Source organism: Brachyistius frenatus, unplaced genomic scaffold (assembly GCF_029030835.1).
Source record: "Brachyistius frenatus isolate BFR_SWC_R1_liver_20210118 unplaced genomic scaffold, ASM2903083v1 Contig_48, whole genome shotgun sequence".
NCBI classification, from domain to species: domain Eukaryota; kingdom Metazoa; phylum Chordata; class Actinopteri; family Embiotocidae; genus Brachyistius; species Brachyistius frenatus.
In genome coordinates, this window is record NW_027210647.1 from 489,830 (window position 1) to 501,372 (window position 11,543).

An 11,543-nucleotide genomic window follows, 5' to 3' on the forward strand; every position below is an offset into this window, starting at 1 on the left:
GGAAAAAGATTAGATCGATTACTGACCACAGAAACAGCAGTTAATAAAAATAACTCCCATCACAGGGTCCATTAGGAGATGTGCGGTTATGGGGGAATGAATTGTTCATGTTTTCATTTCCTGATCGTAAACATGTTTCTGGTGTTGGGTTTCAAATTGCTGCCTCAAACTCGGTGTCTACACAAAAATGACACATTAAGCCTTCAGAAAGAGATGATAAAATAAAAGTCAGACAACACTAAAGGTGAAAACTGATTTTTTTTTTTGTTGAATAGTGAAATTTGACTCCCCCCCCAAAAAAAATCATCTGCCAGTGGCGTAAACAAACATTATTTGATGTATTTTAACTATAATAACCTTAAAATCAGCAAAAAGGCTTAAATTTAAGCACGTGTAGCTTCACATAAGCAGCAAATTGTCATAAATTGAGCTTAAACATCAGAGTGCACTCGTCAGGTTTGTTTTGTCCTCTCAAGACAAATGAAGATAATCTATCTTGAAACGAGCATGATCACGGCATCCATTTGTTGCAGACAAAATAAGATTTAATTATTCTAAAATAAGACTTTCACTGTATTTCCTTATGTCACAGTAGTGGTGGTTTCTAACCTTAAGTCCCAATAAACTTCTTATTTCAACAGACCTAAATGACAAAAAGTTAATTCGGGGAACTTAATTTGTCAAGCGTTAAAGCTGTCTGATATCGGCTACAGCTTTCTTATAAAAAAATAAAATAAAAAAAAGAGGAAAAGATCCGAGGCAATCTTCTGGCAAAAGAAAAAAAACTTTATTCAGATGTTTAATTCACTGTCAAATCCTAAAGAACAAATCAAAAATTCATCTAAATAAAGACTCTTTGCCAGAAGAGTGGCTCAGACTTTTTCTTCTTGAATTTTGTGTGTTCCCTGGCAACCGTCTGAGGAGCTTTTCATGTCTGAAGATGCACTTTTTCACAAGAAGGGTGCCAGAGAGTTTTAGGTTTTAATCGACGGTCTCTGGATGATTGATGTGACGTTTCCACATAAGATTTTGTCCAATTTGAAGCCGTCGCTTTTAAATAAACACGGCCAAGAAGCCCTTAAGATGCTCAGAAAATATACAAATTTGAAGATCTTCTTTTCCATGACAACCATCCAACTAAATCTGCTGAAGGAGGTCGTGTGATATGAATGAAAGCTTCTGAGTGGACGCTGTAAATAGAAAGTTGAATATCAAGAATTGGGCTCTTCGGATGTATTTTGGACTCAAGAAAAAAAGATTTTGTTTGGACTTCTTATCCATATTGGCCAAACCGGTTGCAGTTGAATTAAACAGTTTAAGCCAACGTGGACAATAACTCCTCCGGGTGCTCCGAAAATGAACGTTTGACAGTGAAAACTGCACGTGATGAGGGCTATTAATGATCTAAACAAGCCTGTGGTGATATTTTTTTTTTTTTTGTCTCAACGGACTCTTGCACATTTTGGACACTTTTCCTACATGTAACAGTGGACACAGAAAACACAAGTACCTGAGAGCAGCCACCCTAACAAGTTCTCCAACTCCACCTGGACCAGTCATTCCTTTTGGCATTTAACCCCCCCCCCCCAAAAAAAAATAAAATAATAATAATACCCCCACCCCCCCCCCGGTGGGACAAACGTCACGTGCAGTGATGTCCCTATAGAGACTTACCGTACCCGCATGTGAAGCACTAGAGTGGACGATCCCATTCCTCCTGAACGTGTGTGTGTGGGGGGGGGGGTCTACGTGTGTTTCACACGCACACCGGGTATGTGTGGTGTCTGCTGAAGGGCGCTAAATGCCCCGCCCCCTCCGCCCCGATGGACCATGCCCCGGTTTCCTTATAAAGACTTTACAAAGTGAACACGGTGTACTAATCATCCGCCGCGCCGGCAGGGAGTCCCCAAACTTCATCACCAAACCCCGCACAGCTGCAGGTTAGGACTTTTTTTTTTTTTTAAATGTTTTAAAAAGGTAAGAAGAAGAAGAAGTGAGTAAACCAGGAAAGGAGCTTTTACAGCAGCTTAGCGCCTCGTTGAAAGAAGAAGCGTCGTATTGGCTCTTTGGACAAAGTTGTTGTTGTTGGTTTGCCACCCTTTTATTTAAAACTTAAACTAGTTACTTTTTTTAAATTTTATTATTTATTTTTTTTTAGTTTTGACCACATGTTCACCAACCCAGGTTGTAAATGAGGCTTTTCCCCTGTGAGACATCGAAATATATGTGTTCATCTGGCTTTTTTTTTTTTTTTTTTTGTCTCCCTAAAATAATAATATAAAACTTTGAAAACTGTTGAATTAAGCTGCCGGGGGTCTAAAACATGTCAATTACCTGCAAATAAAGAAGCTGTCAGTCCATGTAGGTGACGAAATTATGATTTTTAAAGGGTAAAGCATCTCTACACCGAGCAGCCCATAAAGCCTAATAAACGGAATAATTAGACTCATTGGTTTGTCAAACTATAATTAAGTTATGACTGCTCTTATTTTGGCACTTTTAGCAACTGACTTTGATTGATGTGTTTCTTTGTTCAGTTTTTTGTTTTGTTTTTCTTCTTCTTTTTTTTTTCCACCAAGTTGTTCTCAGCTGATTTTAAAAATAGGATTTTTATTTCCCCACTCTGCAAGTTTGGCAGCATCTCATTTAACAGACATACAGGCCAGTGTCCAATGTGATGGTTAAAATGTCTAGCAGGAAATATGTTCTTTGTATTTTAATGATTTTTATCCACTTTAATTCAGATTTATGCAGTGACAAATGTGGGTGTGGGCTAAACCTGTGGAAAAAAAAAATCTTTGTGTTTAGAAAATCCTGCAAATACTAAAACTTGAATTCCATTAAAATGCTCTTTATTGTGTGCTTTCAGTAATATGTGTTGCAAGTTGATGCCAATCTGACTTTTTTTTTTGATGCACATTTTGAACTCAGGCAGTCGAGAAGCTGGAAAACACACGGGTCCTCTCCTTTTCAGGAATTGTAGTTTTAAAGTTTAATTAATAATTTATATATATATATATATGAACCCTTTGAACTTCGACGGTCACTTAAATGGTCCCAGTTGTCTGTTCTAATTTTACGTCGGGTTCCTGTTTCTAATTGTTGGAGCCACACTGAACCTCGTGAACTAAACAGTCAATACCAAGGTGCCTTTTACCAATCAAAACATTGTGCAAGTTTTTTGGTAGATTAATTGATCAAAATGAAGTTATTGTAGATTAATTAAAGCACAAAACATAAGCAATAGGATGTCACATTGGTTTTAACTCTTAAAATGACTTATTTATTGTCAATAAAAAAAAAGCAGATTAAATAACAAAACTAATTATTAGTTGCTCCCCGGTTACAAATCTAATCATTTCCACGTGAAGTTTGGGTGTCTTGAGATGTTGACGAGTATTTCAAATATTTTTGTGGGTGTGATGGCGACGCCGTGCTTCCGCATTCATGGACATTAATTTGATTCATTTAATGTTAATTGGAAAAACCTGACAGGGCGTGTTAGGTTTCAGTTTAGTAGTTCGTGGTGGCAGGATCCCGTCACACAAACGTGCGCACACGGCAAAGCCACACCGGTGACCCGGAGAAAGTGTGGCAACGTGGATGAGATGCCCAAGTGATGAATGTGAAGGCTCGCCCGCACAGATGCGCGGAGCTCCCGCGCGACCAGACGTGATTAATGATGATGTCATTAATGATGATGTCATTAATGATGATGTCATCTTGAGCTGCTGCTGCTGCTGCACAGCAGGAGATTTTCTTCTTGTAGTTCGTCCATCTTTTCAATCCACGCTCGCTCGCAGTGGATCCCCTGCTGCGGGGGGGGGGGGGGGGGCATGAGGCGGGACCAAGGCGGGAAGAAAAGAGTGATGGTGGGGTTTCATTGGCTGTTTGCAGTAAAGTACATGGTGTACCCTGTGACTGTATACTCGCCCACAGCATGTGTACCAACAGTGTACCTTCAGGTTTTTATGAAGCATCTCTGTGGAAGAGATCACGTCATTAATTCAGGGACGCATTTCTTTAGTGTTTTTTTTTTCACCACCTCTCTCGAAGGGAGGTTGAGGCATTTTTATTGCTTTGTTTTTCTACACATTACACACGCATCCATCTTAATATTATGGAAAGATCAGATGGCGCATCAGTTTTATGTGTTACGCTGTTAATTGCCTTTTTTTTTTTTTTTCTGGACATGTGATACACAATTAGGAGACGCCCTCTACGCTTTCATGTTTAAGCCCCAGATAAACATGAATAGTTTGCAGGTGATTCACCTGGACTCGAGCCAAAGTATGTGGTTCACCACTCCCAAACACAGTCAGCTGCTGCATCAGCTGCCAGTGAGGATTTTCTGCATTCAGAAGTTGACTGTCCTGTCTTTCGCTGGTCCTGTCCGTAGTGAACGCGGTTGGCACCGGCGCCACGCTGGATTGGATCAACGGCGTCACGCGGTGCAGGTGTTCATCTCGTAGGAAGCTCACCGGGCAGTTCATCGCCGGATTTGAAAGAGTCTCGGATAGCCGCTGCAAATGCAGGTTAAATCTTTTAACACCAAGACTTCTTGACTTCTCCCGTAACCAATTAAAGGCCACTTGTATCGGATTATGGTTCATGGCTAATGTGAACCTGCTGAGAGTTGTACGCTCCGCTTTAACTTAATCCCTTTAATCACAGCACTGTAGAGACTAATAATGAGCTTATCCCGCGAGTCCGCGCTGGCGTGGATCAATCAGTACATTTGGAGGCACATTTCTGTCGTGCCGGTTACAGGTGCGGCTTGTTCCAGCCTGTGTTTGCAAAAGCTGTTCACTGGAAGAAATTCACCCATGTTGGGTTTCAGTTGCATCACTTCACACCGAAATCTCTTTCAAAAACAGGTGGAGGCCCCGTGGGTCCTCGTATCTGCGAACGACGACGCACGATGACGTAAACCTTGGCGCGTTACACTCTTTGTGTTGAGTGAAGTGGATTATACAACGCAGACCGCCGTTAAAACGCAAACGTAACGTCGGTAAACGTTGACGAGAGGAACGTATTGTCCCGTGTCTCTAACCTGCAGGACTGTCCGGTTCTCGATGGATACAGTTTGAGACACTATGGACGCATCAGGCTGTTCATATGACGTTTTATACTTTGGAAATGGACGCCGTGAGAATGTACCATCCCGCTGCGGTTTTGTTTCCTCATCCTCTTTACCTTGCGTCGACTAAATAAGCAAATCATATCTGACAGTTTTTTTTGTTTTGGGGTGTGCTTTGGAGAGCGACCCACTGGGAGTAATGAATTTTGACAGCCGTGTGTGTGTGTGTGTGTGTGTGTGTGTGTGTGTCAGAGTGGGCGTGTGTTGTAGGCGAGCCTGAAGATCTGGTTGGGTGAGGGCAGGGCCGTATAAAAAGGCGGAGCACAGCGCTGGAGCTCTCCGTAGTTCAAGTTCAGCACTGTTAGGACTTTCGGCGTGGCCGGTGGAGTCGGAGGTTCCTCTGGGCAGCCGGACGGAGATTTCCTGCCTTTTTTTTTTTTTTTTTTTTTCTTTTGAAAGGTGAGCTATCCCGAGCTGTTTTTTTCTCACGATTTAAGACAGACTTTTGACTAGGAGCAACTTTTAAAACTGGGATTACGTTTCTTTTTTTTTTCATAAGTGGTGTAACGCCAACCAGGTTGCCGCAGTAACGCTTCACGTACCTTCGCCACAGTCATCCTCCTGCTTTCCTTGAACCTTCATCACAAATGCGTCCCAAACTGGAAGTGACTTCCCAGATTTTTTTTTTTGGGGGGGGGGGGGGGGAAGGAAACACTCAAAGTCTGTGTTTAATTGCACAACTTTTTGCGCCGTGATGCTTTTAAAGATGACCTCTTATCTTGCCTTCTCCCATCCTTACAGACGTTGCAGTTTTAAAACGTTAAACCTCAGCTTCTTGCTGTCGGGGACTTTTCGTTCCCAAATCACGATTGGACAAGCGACCGTCCTCCCGTGTACTTTTCTTTGTTCTCTCGTCACCGTTAGTGTCCGTTAACGTAAAGCAACACTTTATCTATCAGTTAAGCCTGTGAATGAATGAAATTGTCTTTTTTTCTCCGCCGTGTCGGTTAATGACGCAGCATGAATAGAAGCTCTGTTGCTGTGGTTCAAACATGATAATTTAATAAGACAGAAGTGGGTTCGGGACATTCCTGCTAGAAAGCGTGAAATGAAAAATGAAACTCTGCCAAGAATATGTGAAACATTGGATACGAATACAAACTCTTTGCATGCAGCTCATTCTGGATCCGCACACGGGGAAGTTTTGTGCCTTTGCTCGAGGCGAAGGATGTTCCTTCCTCGTGCACGGATCAGATGGTTTTACTTTATTTTCGAGCCAACTGTAGTTTTCTCTTTTTTTTTTTAATTTTTTTTTTTTTATGGCAGCATTGAAATGTTGATTTTTATCCGACGCTTTTATAAAAGTTGAGTTACGACTTGATTTGTATGGACCGAAATCCCACGTTTAATTTTTCTATTCTTCACCCGTTTAAATTCTCCCTTTTTTTAAAATTTAATTTCTTTTTTTAATTCTTTTGCAGGTCTTGAGAGCCTCCGCAGCTCTTCAGTTCTGCCCGACATCACACCACCGCCATAAGCAGACATGATCATCAGACTGGGCAGACTGACACCTGGATACTTCCGCCTCCTTCAGGTTTGTACAGCTTCACCGCAATTGACATCGGATTCATCAAACGCGAATGTCCACCTGTGATGGATTTCTGATGAGCCAACCAAATGCTTCATACTGGCGCATTTGTCTCTAATCTCCAACCACTAAACCATCTGTAGGAGTAATCCTTCTTCAGTGTCACTTTTTGCAAATTAATATTTTCCTGTCCTCTTCGTTCTCTGCTTGCATTTACATCTGCTGTAGTTTGAACTGCTAAACTGTACTGTGTGTCGGGGGGGGGGGGGGGGGGGCGCTGAGACCCACAATCCGCTTTCACCACCAACATAATTAGGGGTGACGCTAAATCGTTGTGATATCACTTCCTCTCCGCTTCGTTTGTTCCTCCTGTCATCGTCGTAATCCAATATTCAGCAGCGACTCCCCCCCCCTCCATACGTCTCATCTATTGTGACGTTTTTTTTGTTCACTTATTTACACTAATTTGGAAACAAAGACTGTCTCCTTGTATGGATTTACAGGAACTCAAGAGCTCAACAGACCAGAGAAAAGTGACTGGCTGTCACATGAGATTTGATGAGATTGGAAATTTGCTTTGTTAATTCTTAGTAACTGTAGTTTGACAGTCTCCCCTACAAAGAGCTACTTAATTACAGATGATTGGCAATTTACCATTTACGGACAGGCAGCAACTCACTGGCAATTATGTATTTTTGTTTGACATTTTGCCTCAAAAACCAGTTGCCTTGGCAACCAAAGAGACCAACACATTAGCGCAACAATTCAGATTGTTATTTTGTGTGTTTTTTTTTTTTATTTATTTATTTTTTTTTAAACGAGAGTTTTGATTCCCAAGAGACCAATGGCTAATTTATATCTGGATGTAACATTTTTTTTTTTTTTTTTTTTTAATGTAAAGACAGCCGGCCATTTAACAAAGATTTCACCAGCCGGTACACACGTTGTCGGAGAAAATGAACACCCTCGAACCGCACGCTCACTACGACGGGCGGCTGAAAAGCGTCCGGCAAAAACAAGTGTCAGAACTTCATCAGAGTATTTGTCGGAAATGTTTCCTTGTTCAATATGTGCAACATCAAACCATAAGCATAAATTGTTCAAACGAATCCCCTTCATGGGCTACAAAGCTACAATTGCCTCTAGAAATGCCGTCGGGTGAAGGTCACCCTACCCCGATCACCGTGCTTTCTTTAAGTGACGGGAGAGTATGGAACAGCGTGGGCAGCTGTCTCCGTCGCCTGAGCTTTGAAAATGCTGACATTCCTGTCTCGCAGCCCGAGGCCCTGTGGGGGCCACAGAGACAAGGGAGGGGCTGTACGTTCAGAGGACAGTAGGCTCGACCTAACAGCCGGTCTGCAGGGACTGGTTTGATTCTGGGTGCGTACTTTGCTCTTTAAACTCTGAAAAGGGGACGTTGCGTTCCCCTTTTCTAAAAAATCTCTCCCCCTCCCCATAATTTTGAATCCTGCCAGAGAGCCGTGGAACTAACGTTGCGGATGGGCGTTTCAAGGAAGAAGCCTTTTTAGGACAAAATACGTCAACGAATGTTTGCTCGTTTTCAGGTTCGGCCACTCGGGTTCGAGCATCTCTGACGAGAAAAAAAAAACCCAAAACAAAACAAAAAAAAAACGTTTTTTGAACGGGTCGTCGTTTCCTCTCGTTGACTCGCCTCTTGACCTTTTTGGTCCCGTTTTGCTTTTCCCTCCGCAGAGGCAGGTCGCCGGCGAGGTGCAGACGCAGCCTCAAGACCGCGCCGTCAACCAGATAGCCATGATGCTGGCCATCATGGGACTGGGTTTGTCCTACTACAGTGCCAGACAGATGACGGAGAAGGTCCACGTCCAGCCCGCGCCCTGAGGACGACTCGACGACTCCGATCGCGGAGATCGCGGACGAACCGGTGAGGGGTTAAAGGAGTTGGAGCGTGGAAAGCAGACGTGGCGACGACAACAGTGTCTTTCAAGACCACACTTTTCTCACCTCACAGTCACAGTCACACCCGGACACTGAATTTCTGGGATCACCTTCCTCACCAGAGCTTTCGGGGCTGCTGCTCAAGAGTTTTCTGTACCTTTCTGTTGCCGGGACCTTCAGGGATTTGTGGGGATGGCTCCCTCCGGGTTGTGCGTGGGACCGGTTTTTAATCAGCTGGTTTGGGTGGGTGGTCAAAACCGGCCGGCTGCCAACTGGGTCCGAACATTAGTCGTCGCAACGGTACATGCATGCAAGATGCCTCTTCTGAACTGTTCTGAACTGTAAAAAGGAGAAAAATTTAAACTGTGAAAAAAAAGCTCATCCAAATAAGGTTGACTAAAGTGAACAGTAATGCCTCTTAAAGGGAAGGCTGTCTGCAGTCGAGATGTACCTTGTAACGAAGTGATGGCAGGCCCAGACAGTGGTTGAAGGGGATAAGATGTTGGCTAAACCCTTTAAGTTTTCTATAATTTTCTTCTTTTTTTTTTTTCCTTAAGCGAGAGAACCTTCTGATCAGATCAGAGGCTGCATTCAAACAACCGTCAATATACACGTGAACTGTCAGGTCTGTAAACATTTGGCACACAATTGCAGGAACATTTTTATATACTACAGTGCATCTGCAAAGGGACTTGAAACTACTCACTACCTTTTTCTCTTCTCATCATTGCACCGTTTTTTTTTAACACTTCAATCTGTGAAGTCCTGTACGTGCGAGTGCGAGTCCTTCCTGCAGGATCTGCTCGCGTTGACACGAACGCAACTTTAAAATGCATGGGCGGTGCAGACCTTTAATCAAAGCGAAAAAAAAAAAAGAAAAAAAATCTGTGAGTCTTGTCGCGTTTTTATTGATCAATGAATGTATCACCTTATTTTGTAATGATTTAATAAAAGCTGTGACTATTTTGAAGGAGATGTCCGGTGGATGTTTGACAGCATTTAGGTGCATCGTTAATTCCGTTTTTGAAGTTTAAAACTCCCGAGGTTGGTTTTTACAGTCCTGAGGTTGGCTGGCACCAGAAGCTGCAGAGCTACGGTGTTTCCTGCATCAGAATCTGTGGTGCCATCCGCACGCAACGAGGAGGATGTGGTCGGCCTGCTGCACACGTTACGTCTCCTTTTAAGTGAGGCAGCATCCCTCCCTCCCTCCCTCCCTCCCCCTCCCCCTCCCTCCTCCCCGTCTGCTCGCGTGCTCTCTGCACATGCAAGCCCAAATATATATATATATATACTGTATATAGTGAATTAAAAAAAACAAATGTGATAGCGTAGAGATGGCTGTGCTACGAGCTCGTGCAATAAGTGCATTCGAGCACAATCGCCTTTTAATTTGCGGCAGAAGACGTGCCCAGGAAGGAAAGTCGAGGCGCGAGGAACGTGCTCATCTTCGTCTTTCGGTTTCAAGTGGACAGTTTTCCGTTGCCTGCTTTACTGAATGTTGCGTTGCGGAGTCGCTGCGCTGTGAGGAAAACTAAAGACGGAAGGTCAATGGCTGGTTTTAGGTTCGTTGAAAATGCCCCGCAGAAGATGTCTGTCTGTCTTGGCTATAAAAAATCTGGATCGTTACAGAGGCAGAAAGGTTCATCACCTCAGAATGTATTAAACGCACGCTCCCTGTACTGTTGTGCAGGTTTTATATTTCATCGCCGCGCGCAAGTCGAAGCGCGGCGGGACTCGGATGTTTTGGCGCTTGACGCCCGTCTCTCCCTGCTACGCAGATAGTTTCGAGGCATGTCGGCGGCGGCTCTTCCGCACGTCCTCTCGCGGGGCGCGGGAGTCAGAAAGTGCGCATGCCTGCTCACGGGCTGATGCGATGCCCTGTGACAAGCCCGAGACCTCGTTGGGCGCCACGTGTCCCCCCCCCACCCCCACCCTCCGCCCGCGGGACGAGCTCCTCCCCATCCCCTCCCTCCTCGTATGTCACTGGGAACAAAACAAAAATCTCACTTTGCCGTCTCAGTGATGCTAGCGTCAAGGACACGACCCTCGACGAAGAGCGCCCATTGGTTAACCGGTGATGCGTCACCAAAATCGGCCCGGTTGGGAGCCGCAGGGACAAAGGGATGGGGATCGGGTCATTGGTAGGGAATGTGGACGGGAGGATCATTATTTGGGACGAAGGCGGGGGCCTCCCTTCCCTTTTTTTTGTTGTTCTTTTTGTTCTTTTTTATTTTTAACATTAACAAGGTTTAAATGAAGCAGTTTTCGGATTACCTTCCGAGAAGTGGATTTAACAGTCAAAACCACGTGAAGATATGTGCACGAGTTGGCTTTGTAGATGTTTGTGTGGGAAACGAAAGCTTTTGGCAGAAATGAATTGGGTGCAATTCAAAGCTGCAGGTGCAACGGGAGACTCGAACAGGACTGTGAGGCTCAGTCAGATAAACGTTGTGTGATCAAATCAATGAGCTCTCAGAAGAATTATTATAATATATCAACTTAACCTGTGCGTGTGCATATGAAACATCTTTTTGACGGTATGTCGTGCATCACAGTGTGTTAATTGTAACATCTTTTAAGACAGATTGTGCAATAATAAGGAAATAATGAGGATGTATGGCCCCTTTTCATGCGATGGGGGAATCGTTTGAGCCTTATCTGTAAGAGTATTTTATGTTTAGTTACTGCTTTATACTCAAAATCGAAGTTGAAAACAAAGTCTTTCTTCTTTTTTTTTTTAATTTTTATGAACTACTACAGTCAACCATCACGTTTCTGCTCGACTGCTGCTGACTCTAACTTAAAACGACTTCCTGCAATTTATCCCTTCGCTTTGCTTTTCGTTAAACGGAGATAAACTCATAACTGGTACCACATGAAAAGCGGGCTGGCCTTCCACCATCAACAATAGAGCTACTTTCAATCATTTTTAAAAAAAATTATTTTTATATTTTAAAG

General features: G+C 43.5%; 1 protein-coding gene across 3 annotated transcripts; it reads left to right on the forward strand.

Annotated features, from left to right (window-relative positions):
• Positions 1-1,889: 1,889 nt before the first annotated feature.
• LOC138623920 (putative transmembrane protein ZNF593OS) lies at positions 1,890-9,555 on the forward strand. Of its 3 annotated transcripts, none has more exons than XM_069703720.1 (3): positions 1,890-1,940; positions 6,562-6,674; positions 8,382-9,555. In XM_069703720.1, the coding sequence occupies exons 2-3, from the start codon at positions 6,624-6,626 to the stop codon at positions 8,526-8,528; spliced, it is 198 nt and encodes a 65-aa protein (XP_069559821.1). In that variant the 5' UTR covers positions 1,890-1,940; positions 6,562-6,623; the 3' UTR covers positions 8,529-9,555. The 3 variants fall into 3 exon arrangements, with proteins under 3 accessions (XP_069559821.1, XP_069559823.1, XP_069559822.1); XM_069703722.1 differs by lacking the exon at positions 1,890-1,940 and adding an exon at positions 4,472-4,535; XM_069703721.1 differs by lacking the exon at positions 1,890-1,940 and adding an exon at positions 5,421-5,539.
• Positions 9,556-11,543: the final 1,988 nt, after the last annotated feature.

What these genes read in the sequence shown, in the direction of transcription:
- LOC138623920 (XM_069703720.1), top strand. Translation starts at nt 6,624, where the DNA reads ATGATCATCAGACTGGGCAGACTGACACCTGGATACTTCCGCCTCCTT. An exon ending in GATACTTCCGCCTCCTTCAG is followed by an intron (nt 6,675 to 8,381) that starts GTTTGTACAGCT and finishes TTCCCTCCGCAG; the next exon opens with AGGCAGGTCGCCGGCGAGGT.